The sequence below is a fragment of the Rhipicephalus microplus genome, chromosome 6, assembly GCF_043290135.1.
Source record: "Rhipicephalus microplus isolate Deutch F79 chromosome 6, USDA_Rmic, whole genome shotgun sequence".
NCBI classification, from domain to species: domain Eukaryota; kingdom Metazoa; phylum Arthropoda; class Arachnida; order Ixodida; family Ixodidae; genus Rhipicephalus; species Rhipicephalus microplus.
This window is the reverse complement of record NC_134705.1, coordinates 172,303,754-172,331,378: the sequence shown is the minus strand read 5'-3', so window position 1 is coordinate 172,331,378 and position 27,625 is coordinate 172,303,754. Positions and strand designations below refer to the sequence as shown.

The following is a 27,625-nucleotide window of genomic DNA, read 5'->3' as shown; positions in this document are numbered from 1 at the left end:
ATGCTTTGTATGTTGCAAGTTTCCACATGAATGTCTTGTGAATCTAGATTCATAACTGCAGTGGATAGAAGAACTGCAAGTGCATGTCGTAACATCTGCTGCCCATGCTGAGTACGACAGAATGGATCGTGCCAACACCCATTGCGACGAAATCGGTACACAAAGAATTCGTTTGCAGAGACGATACACCTAGCAATGCATGATTGCAACTATAAACACATTTTTGCATCACATGCATAAAAAATACTCGTAAATTTTGGAAACAGGAATAATTTGGAACTGACGAATCATATCAGCAGTGTGGGCATTGTAATCAGTACACGCGATTTGAATTAGGTCGTTTTAGAGCTCGTGGAGTTGGCACGTAAGTGAACTCAGAAATAAAATGAAAAAAATCGCAACATATCCATCGAGTGAATGATGATCAGCGGGGCGAAGCGTCCATCAGTCCATCCATCTGTTTGTTCTTGCTTCCGTCCGTCCATCAGCCTGTCTGTCCATCTGTCTGTTTGTGTTCTTGCTTCCATCCGTCCGTCCGCCTGTTCATTCTTGCTTTCGTCCGTCCATCCGTTCGTCTGTCCATCCGTCTGTTGAACACTCCATGTACCGCGATATCGCATCTTTTCATCATATATTCATCATATATTCATCATATACAAGTACCGCCATCCAGTGGGCATTCCAAGGACTAAACGAGAGGTGGCTACCTACTACTACTACGACTACTACATACATCGGGTACGCACGACCCACGGCTTAAGGAGCTTCGTCCCTAAAATAAAAGAAGAACGTCAACTCTAGTTACGATATTTGACACCAGCAAAACAAACAACATGCGCTGAAGCACTGTTTCGTCGTTTGCACAGACCGGTTTATGGGATTCAACGTCCCAAGGCTACTGAGGTTGAGACGCCGCGTATTGTAGTGTTCCGAAGAGTCTCCACCTCCGGGGGTTCTTTAACGCGCGCTGGCATCGCTCTGCCTACAACGGCCTCTGGCATATCGGTTCCTTCGACTTCCGCGACCGGAATGGAACACGCGTCTTTCAGGTGAGCAGCCGAAACACCTGATCGGTCCTGTGCGAGTGGTTCCCGATTTCCACCACTGAGCTACTCCGCTAAATTACAAGAACTACACGTAGTGTTGAGATGCTTCCCAACTACTGTTACACACCCTTAGTTCCTAGTACTTTGTCTTTGCACTGCGTTCTCGTCGCAAGAGTATCAGTTAGAAGCAGCCGGATAGAAGGGGGGGAGGGGGGGAGTGGAGGTGCTGTGGTGAGACTTCATACACCTCGCTTCTGATCCCTAATGCATAGCCGCCCCGCCGCGGTGGTCTAGTGGCTAAGGTACTCGGCTGCTGACCCACAAGTCGTGGGTTCGAATCCCGGCTGCGGCGGCTGCATTTCCGATGGAGGTCGAAATGTAGGCCCGTGTGCTCAGATTTGGGTGCACGTTAAAGAACACCAGGTGGTCGAAATTTCGGGAGCCCTCCACTAGGGCGTCTCTGTCATAATCATATGGTGGCTTTGGGACGTTAAACCCCACATATCAATCAATCATCAATCTAATGCATAACCTTGTGCAGGCTTATGCATACATGTTATAGAAGGGTATACATACTATAAACGCCATCCCCCTTCGTCTCCTGTCATAATCGTATATATCTTTGCCCACACAAATAAACGAATTGTTGGTAGCCAGTGCTTGATCATTTTCACTTTCTTCCGCGTCTTCATTGTTCGCGTTGTTTTGCACTCATTAATGCACACACATTAAATCAGTTTCCCATTACCTCACAATGTACTGCGTATCGTTAAAGCGTGCCACTTAGATGCAAAAAAATTGCGACGTCTCCCGATCTTCGAAGTGCCGCTAACGACAGCGAAACGACTGCGCCTCTCGTGTGATTCTCGCATCCACCGATTGGCATGAGTACGTAATATGATTCAGTGACTAAGTGTTCTTATTGAAAGAAAAAAAAATAGTTTGGCCCCAAGAGCGGAGCAATGAATGTGATAGCAACCACTTGAATTGTCACACCAAGAACGGCAAACAGCGCGAAATTTCCTGCGTGCTGCTCAAGCGCAAGCGAGGCCGGGAAACGCCCTGTCTCCGCGTTTGTCGAACCTTACAACGAGTGACGATGTCACATGATGACGTCATGAAATGACGTCATGGTGCCATACATGAGGAAAACCTTGCGTTCTGCCCGTTGGGTTAGTTGGGACGAGAAGCGGCCAAGACCGAGTTTCTCTTTCACGCGTGTTTTTCAAACACGAAAAGAGCGCGCAACTTGACACTGCAATTCTCGTGCTCTGTGACATTACGCCATGCATTTTTTTTTTTTGCATAACTCGTGTGAACGCCACCGAAGCCGATGTTTTTTTTTTTTTCTAGCGCGATGCGGCTGGAAGGCTTTTATGGAAAATGAAAGAAAAAAGAATATCCGGGCAACGCGGTTCAGTGAACTGTAAGTTTACTTCTGAGACTATATAACTGGGAACGTCTCAGCAGCAAATAAAGAATAGAAAAAAGGTCATGCTGCCATTCGAAGAGATTACACACTGACCTTCAATCGGCGTCGCATGTTGGATAGGTTCTCACAGCGAAGCAATCTCGTCGAGGTCGCGTGTGTGTGAGATGTGCAAGTCTCGGTTGCGTAAATGCGCCTGCCTCTCTCGTATTTCGTAAGTCCAAAGGCCTCTGACCTTAAGATTGTGTCTTGTTTCCTCTCTTATCTTTCTTATCCGGCCACATATAAAGACAGACTAACGAGTAAACATTTGTTGTGTCTCTCGTGTCAGGTCCTTAATAACTTGGGGCATTTGAATCTCAACGCAACACTTTTCCTTTAACAAGACGTTGATTGCATTTGCCACGTGCATTGTCGGTATAAAATTGTCGGCTAGCTTACAGACGTGCTCAGACAATAACATAGAATATAATGGAGTTTCATTTAAACTTGAACGATGTGTAGCGCTCAACACCTTTGCTAATTTCGAAGACACGAAAAGTATGTCGATCTGTTAACTGTTCTAAGTGGAGGAAGCCGGTGAGAATGAACCATTGACCCGACAAGGTCTATGAACTTCCACTCTTTTGATCCCCCCCCTCTCTCTCTCTTTCTCTGATTTGATCGATTGATATGGGCGGTTTAACGTCCCAAAACCACCATATGGTTATGAGAGATGCCGTATAGTAGAGGGCTGCGGAAATTTCGACCTCCTGGGGTTCTTTAAGGTGCATCCAAGTCTGAGCACACGGCCCGACAGAATTTTAGCCTCTATCGAAAATGCAGCCACCACAGCAGAGATTCAATCCCGCGACTTGCGGGTCAGCATCCGAGTACCTTAGCCACTAGACCACCGCGGCGGAGCTTCTCTCTCTTTCTCTACTATACTGCTACAATAACTACCGCAATTTCGACTGATACAGCAGTTATAATAGTGTGTCAGTTCTCCCATACCAGGAAAAACGATGTAATCGTACTTCATTAAAATGGGTGAGTGCACAGAAATACCAGGTATGATAATATAGCACGGCTTATACCATTTAGCTGTGCCTAATCAAGACTAATAAGTACTTTTATCTGATCTTTTCATCCGTCAATAATTCTGTCATTTCTATAGCGTAAAATTACATTCACCTGTAAGAACAGCGATTCTATCAACCTCTCGCCAGCTTTTCAAGGCGAACACTTGAGACACCTATTTCAAACAAGAAAAATTCGCCTGTCGGCTCCTGCTCGAACGATGCAAAAGGCCACAATGTGATATATGAAGTTATGATGAAACTTCCGCGTATCACGGGCTTCAAATACGCGACGCCACTACGACGTCACTGTGGCATCTTGCAAGCTGACATCACGTGATATCGTAGCTTGTCCAATGATGAACCGATCCTGGAGGCAATGCGGCATCGTGTCAGTTGTAGAAAGCTTTATCGTATGGCAGAGGTTCAATGCCCTCGGCCCAGAACGAAAAAAAAAAGAAAACGAATGAAGGTTGCAGCAATACTTACTTTCAGACCGATAGGTGCATACCGAAACCAAAGCTTGTTGCGCAAGTACAAACAATAAAAACAAACACAGTATAGAGCGGAGCTCCATCATGTCCTGCTTTTTAACTCTCTTTTTCCTCATTTTTGCTTGCAAGTCTAGAAGAAGATTGCTTTCCCCTTCGAATGCTCTTGGAAGGATGCACACAGAACCGTGTGAACTTTTTTTTCCGAAATACTCTTAACTCTTGATTATCTCAGCCACCTAGCAGCTATCATAATTTTTAGAATGAACGTCGCAAAACCAAAATATGATTATGAGGGATGCCACAGTGGAGGGCTCCGAAAATTTCAGCCACCTGGGGTTCTTAATTGTGCACATAAATCTAAGCACGCAAGCCTCAAGCATTTGAGCCTTCATCTAAAACGTCGCCGCCACGATCGGATTTCAATACCATGACCTTCGGGGTAGCGGTTGAACTCCGTGACGACTGGACGAACGTGGCAGTTATAACGATAGGTCAGTGAACTCGCTTACGATCCGACTCAGTTGGATTCATTCAGACTCATATCAAGCCGTGAATGTGTCCGGGTGAGTAATATTTTAGCGAGTTTGAGTCCGAGTCAGTGCGGTTCAAGCAAATTTTAGTGATTGTGAGTCCGAGCGCATCCAAAGCACAAGATATATTTCTCGAGTGAGACTGGGTCAGTTCCACTTATGTTTCCTGAGCTTTGGTCCTATCTACTCATATTCAGCATTACTGTGAGCCTTACTTGGATTCATGTTTATATACTCACGTCTACTCAAAAGTACGCCAAAAGAATGTCGTTCATACGTTTCAACATTTATTGATTAGAGGTTTCAATTACAAAGGAGAGGGGGGGGGGGGGTTGCCTTGTGGTTTCTCTCGATCAACTCTTCCGGGTAAGTAGTTGGTAAATATATCTGGTGTTGTCAACTAGTCCAATAAAAATGTCTTTGCTGGTTTGCAACCACTTATAACTAATATTCGAAGGTACTATGACAAAAGGTGCCAAGAAGAGCGCCGATTACGTGAGCTTGTGTCGTTAAAAAGCATTGACAACATGACCGAAAAGCTTATTCTAGACTGCATCGACTCACTGCGACTCAGATTGAGCCGTGAGTGAGTCCGGGTGAGTAATATTTTGGCGAGTTCGAGTCCGAGCGAGTCCGTTTGAAGAAACGATTTGTGAGAGTGAGTGAGGTTCTAAGCACGAAATATATTTCATGAGTAATTCTCAGTGTGGTCTACAGTTTTAACGTCCATCAACTTTGAATCACGGGGCCTGCGAGAAGAGGACTCTTTCTGCATGTTAACAGCTAAAGGTTAACACTGGCAATCGCTTACAACGTGCTGATAAATTTTCCAAACCTCTATTGCAGAAGTTACTGGCACACGTCATCTTGATTCATTATTGCTTGATTGATATGGGAGGTTTAACGTCCCAAAACCACCATATTATTACGAGAGACACCGTGGTGGAGGACTCCGGAAATATCGACCAGCCGGGGTTCTTTAACATGCACCCAAGTCTGAGCCACGAGCGTAGAGCGTTCTGGCCTCCACCGAAAATGCAGCCACCGCTGTCGGGGTTCGATCCCACGACCAACGGGTCAGCAGCCGAGAACCTTTGCGGTGGCGCCACACGTCATCTTGTTGCGAATACTTACGGTACCGCAGGTACAACATCCCACTGTGCAAGGAAAATAACGAGAGCCCTCTAGCGGCAAACCAACGAAGCATTCAGGGCGGTTACGGGAGACACTTCACCGGCGAGTTTAGCGAAGAGAAAGGAGGGGAGGGGGGCAACGCGAAAATGGCACACGGTCATCGTGTCTGTTACGCAGAGAGGGGAAAGAACAGGCCGGATTGCGGAAAACGTCGGCGAGAAAGGGATATGGGGAAATGCGTGTAGAAAAAGAGGGAGAATAGAGACGGGATATGGGGGAAGGGTGACCACGGCGGAGCCTTGACCCGGTCTTTCTCGGTGATTTGGGAACGCGTCGTCGCGATCGTTGGGCGTGGTTCGTCGACGTCGTCGCCGTCTCTTACCTTCTCTGTCGTATTTTTCTTCCTTTTTTTGTTTTTGGTCGAGCTGCATTTAGCCCCACCACCCTCCCTACTTCCCCAATCCCTTTCCCACAGCTTCCGACAACTGCTTTTGCTCTTCCCCGAACGAACATATAAAGGGGAGACGCGAATCTGGGAAGTCTGGACAGCAACAGCAAAAAGAAATGGCAGTGGAGATATAAAAACGAAGATTTACAGAGGGGCAATGTATAAGATAGGGACTATAAAAGAAGGGAAAAAAGTTTAGGGAGTCAGTGCTTCGGTCCGGCCTGATCGCCAATGAGGGGAGTAGGCTTTTCCCGTCGCTATAGAGCGATATAGCTTTTTCTCACCCATAACGACGGGTTTTCCCCGTCTTTATTTGTTTTGCGATTTGAATACGCCACTTTTTTTTTATTCTCCGTCTTTCTGAACACTCGTCATAAAACGCGATTCGCGAGATGTCTTTATGGCGTACATTCGGCCACCGCGGAAACTTCCGTCCATGCCGAGGACTTGTTCTTAAAATACGTGTCTTTAAAAAAGTTCTTTAAAAATTGTTTAATAATTGTTGTTTGCTTACCGAGAGCCTTGATTTTCTAATGGTAACATAGTCGGGGGTGCGTGGTGGCGAAGTGTTTTCGATAAAAATTACTAGCAAAGCAAACGGCGTCACTGTCTCAGATTACTAAGAAAGTTTTCAAGTGAAGGTTTTAATGCCTCGAAAGTGATGGCGTTGTAGGTGTGACCGTCGACGTAAAAAATGACAATAAACAACATAAAGCCTGCGTGGAGCACTTAGCGCTGTCACATAGGCGATGCCTCTCTGCTACGCAGAAATACTACATACTGCGTGTTGGGTACCCTGCAAGTGTGGTTGTAGCAGTTATTAAAGAAATGTATAAAAAGGCCACCTCTTCCAGCATTCACTATATGCTAGCCTTCAGCATACTTCGGAGAAGCATGGTACCCGCCACATACATGCAGAAATTTTTGTGCCATTTTTTTATGCTGTGGCTTACGACCATGAAGAATTATGCCTTAACACTATTGTAATGGGTTGGAGCATTCGACGAGCCACTCGTTACACAATTCGCATTTTGTGAGACCTGTTTTTTTTTTGCCCCAGACACTTTATTGCGCACATTAACGCGCTTCCTTTCCGAACACGAATCCTTCCTAAGGACAGTTGGCAACGGAGTTTCATGCACCGGCGCAGCTCACTGGTAGAATACTGGGATGACACTCGAGGTACCCGGGTTTGAATGCCACTGTGTCAACGTCACGCCTCGTCAGCGTTGCAAGCGCGACGTTGCGATTCGCGAACGCGATCAGCTCGGCTAATCCTCGGCTAATCCTCGCAACGCCGCCGACGACCGGATTAGGCCAAATCGCTTCGGCGCACGTTTCGGTGGGCGGAAAAGCTTCGCTTTCCAGTGTCCTTTCCATCACAAACGAGCCGAAAGAGTGTTCACTCAGTGTGCGCTCGAACGTTGCGAGTGGTGGAGAGTGTAAGGCGAGAGAGAGGTGACACGCGGCGAACGCACGGCAGGCGAGGGAGCGAGTGACGTCACCGCGGACTGCGAGGAAATACGTGACCTACTTGGCACTGCCCCAGTACCTGCGGCGAGGAGAGCGCGGTGCGGCGCATTTGACACGGAGACACGAACGGACAGCTTTACACAGGCTCCTCAACAGGAGGTGAACCCACGACCTCTTGGTTTGGGACAACAGCAGCCGGGCCCGCCACCCATAGCGCCACGGCCACATACTAGTGAAGCTTCACAAACGCGCATTTTCAACTGTTTTTTCTTGCTTTATTTGTTTATGTGCAAGTTGCATGTACAACAAAGGTTATTATTGTATGAGGTTATATACTAAACTTCCCATTAGGAGTGGCACAGAGGGCGCAGCGATAACTGCGGGCAGAGCTAAAATTGTTTTTCTTCGGCTGTGTCTGAGTAAATCCCAATTTCGTAACCGTGTACACAGGGTCAACGCTCACGCTATGTGGTTAAAAAAGTGTTACCTTTTGAGCTTCACAATTTATGTGCGCAAACATCCACACCTCTGTTTTATGCTGCAAGCTCATTGGAAGTTACTTTTCTCGGCGGCTTGAAGGTTCACGCAAAAGGGTGTCCGGCCATTTGAAAAAACTCGATACGCCGGAACGGCTTGAAATACTTACGAGCCGACGGCTTTCATGCACTTTAAACTGGAAGAAAAAAAAACTAAAGTGAAACTAGTAAAATTGGAAAGCAGGGAACATAATGGGTTTTCAACGGTTGGCTTGCGCTCAAGGCTAATGAATTCCCAAGCTTTAAACAATTTTTCGAGATTTATATTTTTTTGGTCATTTTGCTCCATTATGCAATCGTATTGTGTTATACTGCTAAAAGGCACAATCACGTTTCATCTTTGTGGGTGAAACGTACTTATTTCTTACCTCTACTTAACTGTTTTTGTCAGAAATGTCAAGGTTCATTGTCCTGTAGATTCATATTTAATTGCTAACACTTTCCCACAAATCAGTTCTACTTATGGTGAGGCGAGGGATTTTAAGTATAATAAGGTGCAACTCTTTATAGGGTACTTATCAATATTTCTTAAGCTTCTAGCTTTTCCTCACCCCATTCCTTCTTCTAAACCTTCCATCTTGCCTCTTCTTCCTTCATTTGTTTCTCTTAAGCACCCATACATTCGTATTGTATTTCTCTATTTTGTTACCCTGAATCAGGCCTCCATACATATGACAGTTACCAGCTCATCAGATGATTCTATATATAATTTGCGCGCTTGTACTCATCCCTCTATGTCTCGTTTCACTTCTCGGATTCCTTGATCTCCTTCTTATGCACCTTTCTTTTGTACAATTTTTTTAATTACCATTGTCTCACGTGAGCTTCCCTTTTCCTATTCACGTTATTCATGTGCGTTTTTTATTATTCATTGCACTTCTTCCTATACTTCCTCAGTTTATTTCATTTGTATGTATTCCTTTGGTGCCTAATAATGCTATTGGACCCATAGCAGACCTTTATGGGCCGTTTCTTGTGTCAGTATCAACACAACAGTTTTCCGAGCTCAAGTCAATATTGGAGCAAGCAAGTGTTGTAATGCAGGACATGAAGTTTGTAACATAAAACTAATCGAGTTGAAGCGAGCGCTATATAGTATTGATTAATTAATTAAGTATAAGGAATGCGTGGGGTCGAATTGAGGCCAGGCGTATTTGCTCCCGTAACAGTGGCACTGACTAGACAACGCTTTCTAACTTTTAACAAATGCCGATCGTCGGCCGTTGCGACAGCCTAATAAAACAACGCATCTGCTCTACTCTGCCTATGTCTTGGAAGTAATGTGCTGTGATTTGAAGCGACTGCGGCGAAGCAAGGAGGCCGATAGCTTTCAGTCTCGGCTGACGCGCATTTCCATATTTTCAAATCTACCGCCCAGGTAAGGGGAATAGAACTTTGGAATGGGAGTCGGGCAGGATCAATACATCGACTAAGACAAACGAGATCGCTTTCGCCGATATCTCGTGCGCCGCATCCTTCACCCCTTTCCTGTGCTGACCTGTGGAGGTGTCCTCTTGAGGAGAGAGTACTACGGGCGGCACTTTTCTCTTCCTTTCCTTTTCATAACCACTTACACCTTAGAGTCGTCTTAGGCGAAAATATGATAGGATACCTAGAGTGGAGCGCACGTAAAAGACATCGGCTTCATACAACCTGTCGCGTTTTTTGCATAACAACGCTATCCGAATTTGACATTTGAAAGCTAACGCGTTAGCTTATAAGAGCAGGGTAGTTTAAAAGTCATCTTTTGTTATACATGCAGTCATTTGACACATCTGGCCTTTTTTTTGCTTTCTTACTGTGTTCTGCAAAAGCCGCTTTTTAAAAAGAAAAATGTTAATGGGGCGCACCTTCAGGGAAATAAACAGCAGCCCACCATAGGGATAAGTTACCCTTGTTCTGACTTGCACACATCGGGCATTATAACAGCCGACGGTACTCGCGGCTATTCCCAATTACAGCGTGCATAAGCGCGGAAATGATAGAAGAAAAATCAAGAGGCGATGAATCGGCCCGTTTCGTATAGTTTGTACCATATACAGGTATATTGCGTACTATATGTGGTGAGAACCACACGCGCCACAAGAAGCTTTTTTTAATCAATATTACTATTATTACTTTGAATAAAATATTCGATCCAACCGAAATCAAGCACGAAGGGCACATACCGAAACACGTTGCGGCACACGTGATCGCGTTCCCGAAGGAACCGCTCATATTTCTCGCATAAACATTGACGTCAGTGCCCATTCAGCGTACGTCGCAGTGAAGAGGAACCCGCAAATCCGTGACGTCAATCCTCATTATCTCGCGAGCCACGTCGTTCCCATAATGCTCATTTCACGGCTTTCCTTCCTTGTGCTCATTCTCTCTCTTTCTTTCTCTCTTTCAATTTTCATTTTGTTTTTATGTCGATTTTTATTGCTTTCCCGTTTCTTTGAATTCCTGGACACATCGCACTCGGCACTACGCGGACCGACACCCTAGTAGTTTTTTTTTTGCTTTATTGTAAGAAAGGCAAACGGAAACTGCATATGGGACAGGTGGGGCCAACGTCGATGTTACGGATGTCCCAGCCAGCCACTGTGCTACTAACGGCTGTAGAGGAGAGAAAAAGCAGTGGGTGGAGGAGGGCACGCCGAATGTACTGCTCGTCGCAAACGAGCTGTCTTATCGCAACTCCCGTCACCCGTGGCGCGTTTCCTTTGAATGGTATGCAACGTTACTCTGTCGCAGGTCTTGTCGGTGACGACTGTCCCCTCTCTTCCGAGTAGACCCCTCCCGCTGTTTCCCCAACCTTTAATGCACTGCTTCTTGGTCTTCAGACATACGCCGTAAAGAGCTCGCCGCATTCATTCCTCAGAAGAGCAAGGAAAGCAAAAGTAACGCTCAGTGACCACTATTTACTCTCTCTTTCTCTCTCTCTCTCATGGCAACCCAGCCCCCACATCTCCTCCGCCACGCCTACCTCAAATACAATCAGATATACACTGTAAGGAGCTTGCACTATTCACCCCTTACACGAATAGGCAAAAACAACCGAATAAAAAAAACATTAGAAAGGTGGTGATGTGTTTTCTCATCGCACCTTTCCTCTTAGTTTGTCTTTCTTTTTTTTTTCGTTTTCCAAACGTATCCTCTTACGCTATTCAACGTTCCGGGCGAGAAAAGGTAAAATAAAAAACACAAGAAAAAAGATGCCACCTGGTGGGTGAAACCGGCCGCTTCCGGGTGGAAACTACTTCCGAGAGAAAAAAAAAAAGACGCAATCTTACACCTTTCTTTTCCCACGTTCTTGCGTCATACTACTATTAAAGACGATAGTCTTTCTTGGGCACCTTCGACGCAAAAATTTTGGTCTGTCTGTCTCTCCATTTGTCTGTTTGTCCACCCTTAACGGTACCGGGCACTTTAAACGACACCAGCGGATATCCCAAACGGCCGACCCGATCCGCAGCGCCCAGTAATGTTGCTCAAGGTTCAGCGTTCATAGTTGTGCGATTGTCAATTAAAAAGCAGTTATCGGGCATATCTGAGGCACCATAACAACGGGCATTGTGCGTCTTTTACTAGACAAGGCATACATAAGTTATTCTAATGACCGTGGCGTTTATCACGTGACGCTGACCATGCAACGCTTGCATGAAAAAGGAAGTGTTTGCAACGCTTTGCTAGGATGACATGGTGGTGGCACCTACCCGTCGCCTTGTGTTCTGCACGTCATCACCTCCGAGACAGGTGCGCACGCCCGTCTCGGAGCCGCGCGTTTCGTTTTCCAAAATAACTGCCAGATAGCGCTCATGTCTCACGTGTGACGTGACTTCGTGCGCTCGTTCGCCTCCGCTGCACGCTCGAGGCACTCTAACGCAGCGCATCCAGAATACCGTTTACCGATTTCTTTGCGCAGAACATCAAATAAACGTTTTGTTCAATATCTCTAGACGCAAGACTATCGTCTTTCGACGATATTTGCAGATGAACATGCAGATACGGGGCTATTTTTTTGTTTTGATTATCTTGAATGACGCCACTATATTGTTTCGTTCTTTGTTTTCGGCCAGACCTATAGTGCCCCACAGAACACATGAACCGCTTATTAGAGAGCACGATTGCATAAGAGACAGAATGAATACAAAGAGATCGCAGCCTATCCACGGACTTAACGATGATGAGTGGGGCCAAGCACCGTCCGCGCTTCCGTCCGTGTGAACATCCAGTCATGCGTTCGTTCGTCCATGCATCCGCCCTTGCGTTCGTGCATTCGTCCGTTTGTCCGTGCATATGCCCATGCGTTCGTCCATGCGTCCGTCCATCTGTCTGTTCATTCGTCCATCTGGTGTACCAAGTACTCCAAGTACCGCCACCTTTCATTTGTTTACACATTCTGCATTCGTTTATTCCACCAACAACTATCCCCTAGCGGTGAATCCTAGAACGAGGTGGCTACGTACTACATACATTGGAAACGGTCGATCCACGCCTTAAGGAGCTTCGCTCGTAAAAAAAAAATGAAGACTGACGAAAGAAAACAGTACAAGCGAAAAAAAAATCTCGCAGGAACACGCTCAACGGACCACTTCCCGGGGACTGCACACTGGCAATGTGTGGGTACGTGTACGCCTCGTTCACCGACTTTGCGGCAGCTGCGAAGGTGTCTGCACACCATAGTTTTCGAGTTAAAGCACGCGCACAGCGTCATGATAGACCTTTGTATCTTGCGCGACGTTGAAGATCTCATGGTGGCTGACTATTCATCATTCGAGCTTCTGAGATCGCTTGTCAAAGGTACGCTTGAAATTAAAAGTGCATCCGTATTGATGATGATGATAAAGATGATTATGACGATGATGAAGATGGTCATGACGATGATAATGACGACAATAAAAACGATGATAATGGCAACGATGATGACAACGATGATGGCAACGAGGATGACAACGATGATGACAACGATGATGACAACGATGATGGCAACGATGATGATAATAGTAGGCTTTAGGCGCAATGGCAACGTTAGCGAGAGAGAGCGCAATAAATCCTTCGTGGCCAACTCAGAAAAGACCGCTCAGGGTAAATAACAAAATAAACTTGTAGCATTTAGAAGAACGCGAATATCACGCCCCAAACAGGAAAGCAATGTTGTGACAGCTTGCTCGTCACGGTATACGCACACTGTTTCCTGCCGTATCGATTCGTGTGAACGCTCTTGACTGGATTCACAGGAACAGTATCAGTTGATGTCAGCTGGATCACTCATTGCAAGCGATATAGGTTTTAGTTTGCTAGAATTCATGCTGCACGCTGCGACATTCATGAGAACTTATCTTCGTGCAAAGCACACTAACAAGTCAGCGGCTTACACAGAGGGGCGTCGTAACTAGGTAAGTAAGCGCATATAAGTTTCTGTAAACAATAAATGCTTACTTAGTAACTGATCAATCATTAGGAAAAAGAAGCCCGGTGGAATGTGATTGTTTTAAATTATACCTATATAATGAGAAGCTGACAATAAAATCGCCTGCAGGGCTTATTGGTATTGCATCTTGACGATTTTTCGGTTACCAAATGGGCATGCATTAGTTATGAAAAATACACATAAAAAATCACCTGCAATATTCCCCAGTGTGGGAGCACTTTGACGTAACTTAATAAACGTGAGGTCTAATTCACAGACTATTGCAGACTGCAGATCGGTCACGCAGCATATACTTCTGAAAATACAGTAATTAAACCACTCACCTCCCCCCTTCTGTCCAATTTTATGTACTTGCTCTTCATTCAGAGCGAGCGTTTTTAAGTTCGAAGATTCTGGACAGACTGCGTATGAAGCACCCAGCTGCCATTGAATTCTAGTGTTTTACATGAATTCGAGGCACCAGGCATGACGTTCTTTGCTTAGAACGGCGATAAGGCTACATTCTTGCGCAGCGTGCTTGGTGATTTAGTTCACTGTATTGCCATGCGCAACCATTACATAATGAGACGAGTGCTTCCAGACAACACAGTATGGCTCACAAGGTTGCTTTCCGTGAAAACACTTTTAAGTACGCAGTTTGTCTCAAGAACAAAGCGGTACAGGTCCGAGAGCTATGCCCCATACCCTCCACCTTCATTTTTTTTGTCATTCATTCAAACGTTCTAAATCTTTTTTTTTCTTTTTCATCGATGTATTACCAATCGGCCCAAGCAGGCACCTAACGGTTACTTCTGTTTTCGCGCTCCTGTCAGCCATATATAACAATAGTTCGATAGAGTGAAATTTGCGGAACTAACCGAGTGCTTGTGTTCGAAAGAAGTGGCGTTTCACGGAATGAAACAGAATACTTATGAAAAATATGAGTGTTTGTCACCCAATAAAACGATAACGTTCGGTCGGGTGGGCTGCGTCGGGAACCACTATGCCAGAATTGCATATCTGTTGAATGGCAAACAATGGAAGAAAAACGTTTACATATGTACGCCAACATATAGAGTACGGATCAACTGAGTGTCATGGGATTCTCGGGTAAAATGGGTGGAATCCGTGGTTTGACTATGAAGAACCGGTAGAGCAGTCAGCAGAGCAAGTAGCAGGAGCGATTTCGCACACATTCGGAACGTTGGTACCATGGTCGGCCTGTAATCGAACCCGCGGCTTTGATCATAACAGCACGGGATCACCGCGGCGCAGCGCTGCTGAGCATAAACGCGGTGATCCGATTCTACGGGTGGTGGGAGAGAGAGAGCCCACTGTTACGTTTGGCCCGGCAATTCGTCTCGACAGACGCCATTGAGCGTAAGCCGGTCTATTTGGAAGGGGGGGGGGGGGGGGGGGGCTCTCAATTCCTTCGGCGCCGAGTCTGCCAGACGCTGTCGAAGATTTCGGCAATTACCCAGACCATGCGGCAAGCAAAGGCGAGTTCCTGACTTTCAAATGCGGACCCTTTCGTCGTCCCTTCGAGCAGCAGTGGTGACTGATGACCTCGGCGACTCATCTGGGAGGGGGAAGCTGTGGTCACCGGCGCCAGAGCTGACGGGGGAGTGGTGCTCTTTTGATCCTCAATCAAGTAGCTGACCGGCCGGCTGCCTATGCCCGCCAGGCATTGTCCCTGCTAGCCGGAGGATGAGACGTCGTGTCGCCACGACATCGTAAACAGTTCCAGAGAGGACAACAAAGACAGCACCTTCCTTGGAAGAGAACGTGGCGGCCGCCGCAAATCGCCCCGCTAATTCAGCGGACAGATCGGCGGACTCTTTTATGTATGCTGTCAGGAGCTTGGGACCTCTCGACTAGCGGCACACACACGACAAGGAAGAGCCCCGTTGGCGCCACCTTGCAGTGCAGTGATCACGACTCAATATTGGACGTTCACGTGGACCGTGCATGCTCGTCACCCTCACCCGTTGTGTGCGTGTGATTGGTGTTCCACTCAAAGAGGAGGAGCCCGACAGGGCTTAAAAAACGACGCCGCAGAGTGCTAAACGTGGCTCTGAACTATGTAACGGTTCAACCACCACGCTCGTGGGTTGTGCAACCCCTAACCTTTCTTTGCTGCAAATATGTGTAAATCGTGCCATAAACCTGTTTGTTTTTCATATCCTCTTCTTGTCAGCGCTTATTTTCCACCCGATGTTACGCCACGCTATACCACAAGAGACCGGGTCCACCCCATTCCCAACAACTACTGGTGGCAGTGGTGGGATGCCATCATCAACGACCTTCCTTCTGACCCTTAACACCACCCACGATATTCACCTGCCCACCACCGAGGCGGACTAGAGTAGAGTAGAAACCGTGCCCTACAACGAATAGGAAAGTTAAGGTTAAAAAATTTGTCCTACCTTATAGGCACCTCGATGTGTTGTTGATATACGACGACGAGGGTGGCCGCAACACCAGCAGCGTAGTACATTGTTTGTTCCCAGATGAACCAAGGGCGCCACAAGTGAACTTGTTTAATGGTGATTGACCGAGCTTGCTAGGACGAAGGCACAGACACTGTGAAAACACGGGATAAGTACAAAAAGGCCCCTAAGTTACTGCAAGTTCAAAAAATAGAGAAGGAGAAAGCTTATTTCTTTTGTCGCCTTCAATGCCCGTCCTACAGGTGCTATCTCCTCCTAGCCACTTCTTTCTTCATAAAGCATGAAGAAAATATCAGCATTGAGCGTTGACCCTATCAATATTCAGCGCTTCTCAGCTACGCGCTGTAATCTGCGCTTGCGTGGTCAAACTCGCAGGACACTAAGCGAAGGTGGTTTATCGCGCACAATAGCCGTAGAAGACGAAGCAGTACTGGCGTATGACTTCGCGGTAAATCGTAGAGGGGAACAAAGCGCAACCGATATCGAGAGCATCTCACGACGTCATGCGGACGTCACGAATTGTGTCAAGGAGACAGGAAATGCCACCAAGGAATAAAACGCTCGTTTCTTAATGTTATTTTAGGTTGTTTAAAGGCCCTTTATGTGAGCACGCCATACTAGCGCCTCCTCTATTTTATCAACGCAAGTTAATTGATTAATATGTGGGGTTTAACGCCCCGAAACCCACATATGATTATGAGAGACGCCGTAGTGGAGGGCTCCGGAAATTTCAACCACCTGGGGTTCTTTAACGTGCACCCAAATCTGAGCGCACGGGCCTGCAACATTTCCGCCTCCATCGGAAATGCAGCCGCAGGAGGGATTCGATCCCGCGACCTGCAGGTCAGCAGCCGAGTACCTTGGCCACTAGACCACCGCGCCGGAGCTTATCAACGCAAGTCAGATGTGCCCAATCCAGCTTTTGATCACCCTCTCCTCTTGCCCTTTCCTGCTCTCGCCCATCGCCTAGCTTTCGCGAGTGCTTTGCGGTCATGAGGAAGAGAGCCCATCATGCAGTGCCTCATGACTAAAATCATTTGAGGTAGATCATGTTTTTTTGTGTGTGTGTTCAGTTGCGTACAGATCGGTGCAGCGACGACTTGCATTCCATATGTTGATAATGTTGGCTGTAACGCTTGCTCAGTAAAAGTACGACGTCTTAAGATAGCATGTCGTCATTCGTGGCACTATGCGGGCAACCACTGTGGACGCGTCACGGGGACTCCGCTGCATAACTAGCGCTGTGCCACCACTGTGGACGCGTCATGGTGACGCCATTGCATAACTGGCGCTGTGAGGTAGCGGCGGCATTGCTTCGGGCCACGAAGTAGAAGCACGAAGGAACAAGTCTGACAAACGTGTGATACTGGAGTGGCAAGAACGTCTATCGGGGAAAGCGCTTAGACGCACGTTGTTGCGAAGGCGGACCGATCCCGCCGAAGCCACCACTGTTGCGAAGCCACCTCCGAAATCCCGCCGCTGACCTCCACTGTTGCGAACGACGGACCGATCCCGCCGAAGCCACCACTGTTGCGAAAGACGGCGACGCCGACACGGCCCCGAAGGCGCCACTGCTTTCAACTCCGCCGGGAAGGTCACCAGCCGTTTGGTAGCGTATGTTTATCAGCTCGCGACTGCTTCTGCGCAGAGCTGATGAGACGAGCGGACGAGACGACGGTGAGTTAAACAAGGTTTATGTACAGCATATATACAGAGGCGTTACAATTTCGGCACTGGGGCCGACAGAGACTCGAAGAGCCGAGCTCTCCTCTCTAACACATAGGTCAGCCTTTCGCCTAAGACCGCTGACTCACACACATGTCGGCTCTCCGACACGGGGACTCCTCTCCTAGGACCTCCGATCGCGACGCGCCGCAGGGCTTCTTTTATTTACACCGGGTCCAACCAAAATGTCCAATCAGAAGCGCCGCTGGTCGTCAGGGCAGATTCCTCCAATGGCGTCGCCGCGCCACGCGTCAGACCACCAGACACGAAGACGCCGGCTTGCTGTCACGTGCGCAGCTGACTCAATGCACGTGGGCCAGGGAAGCGCCGCGCGTGTTCACGCCGTCGAGGTGATCGCGCCAGGCGGACTGCGGGCTGGCCTTGACCCAGATTGCCTTTTTCAGAGGCACGGTCGTTTGACGAGGACTCGCTGGCATAACAACGTGTGACGCGAGCAGCGCTACCTAGAGTCACTGTATATGCTATACCTTTAGGTAGCAGAGTAGCGCATTCGTTTTCCAACGCCGTTAGCAACCATGCACTGCGGAGAAGCTGGTGCATAGGCCACACTGCCGAAAACAGTTACGGTTCATCCGGAATCTATCAAGTGACCGTCTTACGCTTGGTAGCTCGTTATCTACGTATTGGTGCTTTTGTTTGCTTTAGATTTATGTCTTTAAGCTTCGACGGCAAAGTATTTGCGGAGATTGGGCACCATTTTCGAAAAATACGCAGAAATAATCGATGCTGTAGGCTTCGCGGGGCACTCTTTGAATCTCGGAGGACCTATATGATGTGTTTGCGAGTTGTTGCTCATCTTCCATAGCTGGCGTCACTTGACCATTCGTCAGCGGCGGTGCATGTTATTCGGCAATACGCTACGCCTTTGAACTCTGCGTTATGAATCGGACTGGGCACTTTTTGGATCTCGGATGACCTATGTGTTGTGTTTGTGAGTTGTTGCTTGTCTTCCATAGCTGGCGCCACTTGACCATGCGTCATCGGCGGTGCCTTTGCGCTTCGTGTTATCCAGCAGACCAAAAAAAATACTTTTGAACTCCCGTGGCACAATCCAGAAAGCAGATGTTTCTTCTTTCTGTCCAGGCACGTGGACTAGTCCAGGCACGTGGACTAGTCCAGGCACGTGGATTAGTCCAGGCACGTGGACTAGTGATCGGTGACACGCCTTGTCGAAAACAGAGCGTGGCTTCGCCGCGTAACAGTGGTTGCAAACCAGCCAAGATGGCGGACCTATGCACTACTCTGCTCCCGTAGGAAGCTTATACAGAGATTCTAGCGATACCCTTCATGTCGCACCGCCTCACGACCACTCCCAGAACTAAGGCGGATCGACTGCTCCCGTTGAGAAGCGTGCCTTTGCATGGGCATTCAAAAAAAGTAGAAAAAGGTGTTGGCCACACAGACGCCGCAGTCTTAAATTAGACTTACGTATGTCTCACTAATTGCGATTCGGAACTCTTAAAATATAATAAACGCAGATAATGGCGGCATCACACTGGTTAAGCAGCCGTGAACATCGCTTCTATATCGCCCCGCCGCAGTGGTCTAGTGGCTAAGGTACTCGGCTGCTGACCCGCAGGTCTCGGGATCGAATCCCAGCTTCGGCGGCTGCATTTCCGATGCAGGTGGAAGTGTCGTAGGCCCGTGTGCTCAGATTTGGGTGCACGTTAAAGAACTCCAGGTGGTCGAAATTTCCGGAGCCCTCCACTACAGCGTCTCTCATATGGTGGTTTTGGGGCGTTAAACTCCACAAATCGATAAATCATTAGAGCAGTGGTTATTGTGCTTGGCCGCTAACCCGAAGGTGTCAGGTTCAATCCTGTGTACTGTGCGATGTGAGTGCACGTTAAAGAACACCGCATGTTCGAAACTTTCGGAGCCCTCCCCTGGGGTATTTGGGACGTTAAACCCCGAATATCGTCGTCATCCCCTGTGGTACACTAAAAAAAAAGAGCGAGTAAAAGGGGTGTCTTTTTGCCCCACAACAATAATCGTCATCTATATTGCGTTCCATCTTCGCGCTATCGCCCCGCGCCCGGTACATTCCGGTCACGATCGACATGTGCACTATCAGGGTTACATTGCATTCTCGATAGGAAAGTGGCCAGTGCCGAGTTTTCAAGAAAGGAAGCGCACGCAAGCCTGATGACGATTATTGTTGTGGGACACAAAGACACCCTTTTTACTCGATATTTTTTTTAGAGTGCACAATTATGTCGTCGTTTTGTGACGTAATATCACAGATATTCTAAAACCTTTTTTTTTTACACCATTCACGCTGCGCGTAACTTGTCGAGTGGACCGGGTAAACAGTCTTCAGTAACGCGCAAGCTGCGATTAATTAACTCATAAGCAAATTCACCGTTCACCTTCAAACACGTGCCCCGCCGCAGTGGTCTAGTGGCTAAGGTACTCGGCTGCTGACCCGCAGGGCGCGGGTTCGAGTCCCGGCTGCGGCGGCTGCATTTCCGATGGAGGCGGAAATGTTGTAAGCCCGTGTGCTCAGATTTGGGTGCACGTTAAAAAACCCCAGGTGGTCTAAATTTCCGGAGCCCTCCACTACGGCGTCTCTCATAATCAAATGGTGGTTTTGGGACGTTGAACCCCACATATCAATCAATCAACCTTCAAACACGCGTGTCTACATGGGTGCGTATTCTAGAACGATGACTTTCAGCGTCACCGTCGTTATCGCGACGTTCCTTGAAGCTATACCGCAGAACGCTTATCGTGGGACCCGCTTTTTACGGCAATTACGTCGTCGTCATATATATTACTAGTAATGTGACGTCACTCAAGTCACGTGCCCAGATGGAAAGTAAATAATTAAAACGAAATAATGATGGTGATAATCGACATTGATTATTGCGGTGATAACGACGTTATTTGTGCAAGCTTGGGTTCGCTTCAGATGTAGCGGAGAACTCACGACCCTACGGGATCTCACTTGAAAGTCTAACACGCTCGCACGCCTGGAGCTTCACTGTCCAACTCAACTTCCGGCGTGGAAATTGCGAAAATATTTTCTCATCTAGGCCCGTGTGCTCGGAATTTGGTGCACGTTAAACAAACCCTGGTGGTCGAAATTTCCGGAGCCCTTCACTGAGGCATCTCTCGTAATCACATGGTGGTTTTGGAACGCTGAAGCCCACACAATAATATTTTCCTCGTATGTTCTAGTTGTAGTTTCCTATTCCCACTAGCCTATATAGTCTACAGCAGCCAAGCGTACAAGTCTTGATAAGCATCTCACACTCAGCTTTTCGCGTTTATTTCTTTTGCTGCCTCTTCTCGAGCTGACTAGTCATCCTTCTCTTTCTTACTCCTCTTCTTTTCTATGTCTTCCATTTCTATTGTTTTCCCTTTCCCCCACCCCAGGTGTAGGGTAGCCAACCAATCCAAGCTTGGTTAACCTCCCTGCCTTTCCTCTCTATTTATTTCTCTCTCTCTCTCAAGTTATCACTCAAAGCCTTTCTGCGGACGTCTGTCTGTGGCAGCACCGTTTATTTTTTTATTGATCGTATTTACTCTTACTCTTTTCTTTTTTCCAGATGAATACGTTAAGGAGTACTTGCGTCACTAGTTAAAAAAGTTTAACAATGTAGGTACACATTGTCCTGACGCTCCTTGGCCACCAACTGACCCCCCGCGTCAATGAACTACCCAGAAATTCAATGGTCCAGGTTTTGTCGAAGTATATCTATATGAAACGCTCGTATACGACCACGATACAGAAAAGGAACACATCCCAACGGCTGTGTCCTAGTCGTATGCCCGCTCTGTTCGCCTCCTAATGAGGCTTCAACAAGGCCACGTTCACACCATTTTATCTATACATTGACTTGTATGGCCGCTTATTTTTTTATTCCGGTGTTTCACTTGTATTAAAACTTATATTTTATGCTTATGGATACTTATAATTTAATTACCTGCAAAAAATGCAACATTTTATGTGTTTGTACTGATCTTTTTTTTTTTTCACATCTCTTGTGCGCACTTGTGCGCGGCGCTTCTCGACGATCAGCGATTTCAATGCAGTTCACCGAATTGATCATCTTTTGTTTAACATTACTATAACCCATATTTGATCCGTACGGCATGTTATTTTGTGCGGATTATAGCCCTCTTGTATGTTCCTTTTTTTGTTTTACTTATTCCACTCCTGTAATGACCCATTCAGGGTCGACACTACGTCTAGATAAGTAAATGAATAATATTTGTCTACCAGAATGCAGCGTAGACAACTAACGGCCGGCTGCTTATCATGACACCGATTCCCACAAGGCCGCGGGGTTCGCCGCAGTCTGTAACATATTCTCTAACTACTCCTCCTCAAGAGTAGTATAGGGTCGCAAGCGAGACACGTGTCGGTTTGCCTTTCCCTCCCTGTATCTCTCCCAAGCGGCTTACCGGATGCTCTCTCATCGCAGCGGACTGCAGCTTCCTGCTGGCGAACGCGCAGATCGTGGACTACCCGATCGTGTACTGCTCGGAGAGCTTCTGCAAGATCTCCGGCTACAACCGGGCCGAAGTGATGCAGAAGAGCTGCCGCTGCAGCTTCATGTACGGCGAGCTCACCGACCGGCCGACCATCGGCAAGCTGGAGCACTGCTTGGATGCGCACGCGCAGGACCAGCTCGAGATACTGCTGTACAAGAAGAACCGCACGCCGCTCTGGCTGCTGCTCCACGTGGCGCCCATCAAGAACGAGAAGGACCTCGTGGTCCTGTTCCTGCTCACCTTCCGGGACATCACGGCGCTCAAGCAACCACTCGAGGACGACGTCTCCAAAGGTACTCTGTTGTATTACGGATAGATAGATAGATAGATAGATAGATAGATAGATAGATAGATAGATAGATAGATAGATGGATAGATAGATAGATAGATAGATAGATAGATAGATAGATAGATAGATAGATAGATAGATAGATAGATAGATAGATAGATAGATAGATAGATAGATAGATAGATAGATAGATAGATAGATAGATAGATAGATAGATAGATAGATAGATAGATAGATAGATAGATAGATAGATAGATAGATAGATAGATAGAGAGATGGAGAGATAGATAGATAGATAGATAGATAGATAGATAGATAGAGAGATGGAGAGATAGATAGATAGATAGATAGATAGATAGATAGATAGATAGATAGATAGATAGATAGATAGATAGATAGATAGATAGATAGATAGATAGATAGATAGATAGATAGATAGATAGATAGATAGATAGATAGATAGATAGATAGATAGATAGATAGATAGATAGATAGATAGATAGATAGATAGATAGATAGATAGATAGATAGATAGATAGATAGATAGATAGATAGATAGATAGATACGCTCTCGCCGAAGTTCGCTAAGAAATGCTTCGCATTTAATGGGTGCAAAGGCGGGTAAACGAACTGAAAAAGACGAATCCAAAGATAATGGTGCAATTTCCACCCCGGCCTTTTCTTCACAAACTGGAGCATTAGTTGCAATCACTGCAGCCATCTACAAGCTAGACAAATTACAGTCCAAAACGCTATTTAAGTATCTATCGGGCGAATGTTCACAATTCTTGAGAAATATATTGTGAAATTTTGTTGAACTTGTTTGTACTGAACTGCTTATAAGTAGTACTTCACGGAGCTGCACTTGTAATGTTTACAATTGTTTCTGTGCGAAAATGACCTGGGGACACCGTAATCGTGACCACTGATGGCCGAATAATTGCATGATGATGATGATGATGATTGCTGGAATTGCGTGAACTCACGCCAACAAGATATATTCTTTCTCTTGTTCCTCCAGCGCCTCGGTTTTTATATAAAGAGCAGAAATTACTACTATAGCTAGAAAAACATGCCAAAACAAACCACGCACAGAAAATGAAAGAGGAAACAAGTGAGAAATAGAAAAAATAGTAAGAAAAATAAATAATGTAAGCATTTATTAGATGCGTCTTCATTACCTGTACAGAACCATCATCGGATGGTGTTCTTCATCTTCATCGTTTGTGGGGACTGAGTCAATTCTGTGCCTCGCACGGGTCCGGTTTGGTCATGTCTTCCAGGCCTAATAAACGCGTTCAAAGCACTACGTCACTATATAAACGGAAATAAAAGAGGAAAAGACAGACAAAGACCTGAAAAGAGAACGGGAAAGAAAGAAAGGAGTAAAGCAAGAGTAAACAGAAGAGAGAGAAATAATTGCGGCTGCACAGTCGCACACTTTTTTTCAGACTTCACACCACTAGGGCGCAGCTGCCCTAATAATTGTTACTATAATGAATAAATTGAACTAGTAATTCATTGATTGACGCCGCATTCTATTCCACCAACAGCAGGCCTGAGCAAGTTCGCCCGGCTGGCCCGCTCGGTGACGCGCAGCCGGTCGGTGTTGGTGCAGTTCTCGTCGCACCTTCCGGCCGCCATCAAGGCGGAAGCCGGCCCCGGCACCTCGCGCCAGTCGCAGATCGCGCACATGATGAGCCTGAACGCCGAGGTTCTGCCCCAGTACCGCCAGGAGGCGCCCAAGACGCCGCCTCACATACTGCTCCACTATTGCGCCTTCAAGGCCATCTGGGACTGGGTGATCCTGTGCCTGACCTTCTACACGGCCATCATGGTGCCGTACAACGTGGCCTTCAAGAACAAGACGAGCGAGGACGTGTCGCTGCTCGTGCTCGACTCCATCGTGGACGTCATCTTCTTCATCGACATCGTGCTCAACTTCCACACAACCTTCGTCGGACCCGGCGGAGAGGTGAGGTGACGAATTCCAGCCCAGTAGCACAGCCTTAGTAACCTAGTCACCCCTGTGAGAGGCGAGAACACAGCTTGTAGTCCGATGGTATGCTCTAATACTACGCTCCTGGTACGCTACGCCAATTCTATGCTTCTGTTTTGATGGTACGACCAAGTGGTGAAAACAAGCTGGTGAGCGCTTCATTCGAACTTTGGGGAGAGGTGAGGAGACTAATTCCAGTCAACAAGTACAGCTTAGTAGCATAGTCACCCCTGGGGGAGTTGAGATGACAGCTTGTAGTCTGATGGTGCGCTATAATATTACGCTCCTAGTACGCCACGCCAATCGTATGCTTCTGTTCTTATGGTACGGCCTATTGGTAAGATGAAACTGGCACACTCTTCATTCGAATTTCGGGGAGAGGTGAGGAGACTAATTCCAGTCCAGTAGCATGGCCTTAGTAACGTAGTCACCCCCGTGAGAGGCGAGAAGACAGCTTGTAGTCCAATAGTACGCTCTAATATTACGCTCCTGGTACACTAGGCCAATCCTATGCTTCTGTTCTGATGGTACGGTCAAGTGGTAAGACCAAACTGGTGAGCTTTCCATTCGAACTTCGGGGAGAAGTGAGGAGACTAATTCCAGTCCAGAAGTACAGCCTTAGTAGCATAGTCACCCCTGGGAAAGTGGAGAAGACAGCTTTTAGCCCAATGGTACGCTCTAATATTACGCTCCTGGTACGCTACGCCAATCCTATGCTTCTGTTCTGTTGGTACGGCGAAGTGGTAAGATCAAACTGGCAAGCTCTCTATTTGAATTTCGGGGAGAAGTGAGGAGACTTATTCCAGTCCGTGGTACAGTCTTTGTGACATAAAGGTGCGAAGACAGCTTGTAGTCCGATGGTATGGTCTAATGATACGCTCTCAATACGCTACGACAATGGTACGCTCCTGGTCTGGTGGTACGTTCACTTGGTATGATCAAACTGATGCCCTTTTCGTTCAAACTTTCACACGCTGGTGCTCAAAGGGACAATTAGTAAAATTTCGTGACTTATCACTATTGTTTTTAGTGATTGAATCAGAAGTGCCGGTCAAAGTTAGCAAATGTTATTGTCTTCATTCTTTCGAAAAGTCGTCATAACGATGTAAGTCAAAACCTTTTGATTAGAGAGAAGTTGCCATTATTACACAAGTGAAAGCATGTTCTTGCTATCTTTTGCTGCGCACGTCGTAGGTGGTGTCCGACCCAAAGATAATCCGCATGAACTACCTCAAGTCATGGTTCACCATCGACCTGTTGTCGTGCCTGCCGTACGATGTTTTCAACGCATTCGACAACGGCGAAGACCAACAGGTAAGTTCAGTGGCCATTGAAAGCATCATGCAATATTCGTGTAGCTGTACAATGCTCGCCCAACCGTTCATTAAAGCTTGCTTCATTTCACATTGGTACATAAATTATGGCACTTTCCTGGGACTGCATGGCTCTCTGGCGATACGAAATGAGTTCGCGTCGACCATTGTCCATTGCAGTTGAAAAACGTTTCAAGTTTAGCTTTCTTAGAACGTAGGTATCTGCGGGCTGTTTAAAGGGACTGTCTACCGCTGGGAAAACGTTGTTGTTGTTGTTGTTGTTGTCGTTGTTGTTGTTGTTGTTGTTGTTGTTGTTGTTGTTGTTGTTGTTGTTGTTGTTGTTGTTGTTGTTGTTGTTGTTGTTGTTGTTGTTGTTGTTGTTGTTGTTGTTGTTGTTGTTGTTGTTGTTGTTGTTGTTGTTGTTGTTGTTGTTGTTGTTCAAATGAGAAGATGGTTCATCGCATCGGCGGCAACGAGAATGTTTTTCCCATAAAAAAGAATTATAATTTTAACTTGATGTTTAACGTTGACAAAGCATGACCGCTAGCGTCACCCAACAGCGATGTGGTCAATTTACTGGTAGGACAAGAAATCCCCGCCAGTGGACTTATTTTGCTTAAAAACAGACATGTAAACCTGAAAGTGTATTTTACGCACTTGATGCATCTTGAGCCATGCCAGAGACTAATTTTAGCTTTTTTTTTTATTCTCGCGCGTTCAAAGAAGCATCTGGTGGCGCTGCCGGTGGTATGTTCGCTAACTCGCCTGCATTCCCGCCTGCAAAACAGCCGAGAAATGCGACCAAAATAGGCGTGTGCGTGCATTAAGCGAACACCAAAGCACTAAATTTAAAACGGCACGCGGTTTCAGTTTTCGATTTTCACCGGCAGTACATTTGTCATCACCTCCACCGACCAGTGTTGTGGGTATTCACCCACCCATGGATGGAGATCGAACGCAGATAGAGAAATTCTGTTTTTAAAATTTCTACATAATTTCCTGAGAAACCGCTGCAAGGTTCGATACTTCAGATAGTATGTATTTGTTACGACACAAAACAGAAAAGCAGTTAAAACAGAACAGAACAGAAAAGCAGTGAAGGACGGTAGACAGTCCCATTAAACATCAGGATACAGCTCCATCACTGCATTCAGATGAGTTACTGAATGAAGAAGGCTATGCTGTTGCAAAAGTAGATAACCAGCGTGTGTTGACAGTTGCCCACAGTATAACAAGTCAGCCAAGACAAGCAGGTATGAGCCAACATTTAGTAGATAGTCTACGCAACGTTGTGTTTTGTGTAATTTCAGTGAATTAAGCAGTTATATTCAATCGAAAAAGTCGTCGTCCGCATCACATTTCATTTCGGAAAATGATAATCAAAGGCGCAGGTAGACATTTTTCAATGCTTAAGCAAGCACTGCTTATACTTCACGTATCATAGAACAACTTCAGAAAACAACTAATGTGTTGTTTGCCAATGCTGCCTCAATGTATCTCAAAATTCTGAGCAAGTTGCCCCCCTCCCCCTACAGTGAAGGATAATCTGACTAGAAGATTCGGGCGGGGGCGTTAGATCGTTCACGGACCGAAATTCAAGATTGTTGCGGGAAAACTGCTAAAAAAATTGCCCATCCATGTTTCTTATGAAATGCTTTATTTGTAAAGAATTACAAATGAAGGGCAGCACTGGCTCGCTGACAGAAAATGTCAATCAGTAAGATGTGCTCGTTGTTGTTTCAGCCATGTTCCATCAAAAATGAAATGTGAATTGGGGCTGCTGTA

The 27,625-nt window shown here is 46.6% G+C and overlaps 1 protein-coding gene across 1 annotated transcript in view; it reads left to right on the top strand.

The window, feature by feature from the left end:
* Positions 1–27,625, top strand: part of eag (potassium voltage-gated channel protein ether a go-go) — a 142,666-nt gene that overhangs the window by 90,091 nt on the left and 24,950 nt on the right. The window contains exons 2-4 of the mRNA XM_075867914.1: positions 22,170–22,532; positions 24,082–24,503; positions 25,722–25,841. Coding sequence (XP_075724029.1) covers positions 22,170–22,532; positions 24,082–24,503; positions 25,722–25,841 — 905 coding nt within the window. The remainder of the gene's footprint in view (positions 1–22,169; positions 22,533–24,081; positions 24,504–25,721; positions 25,842–27,625) is intronic.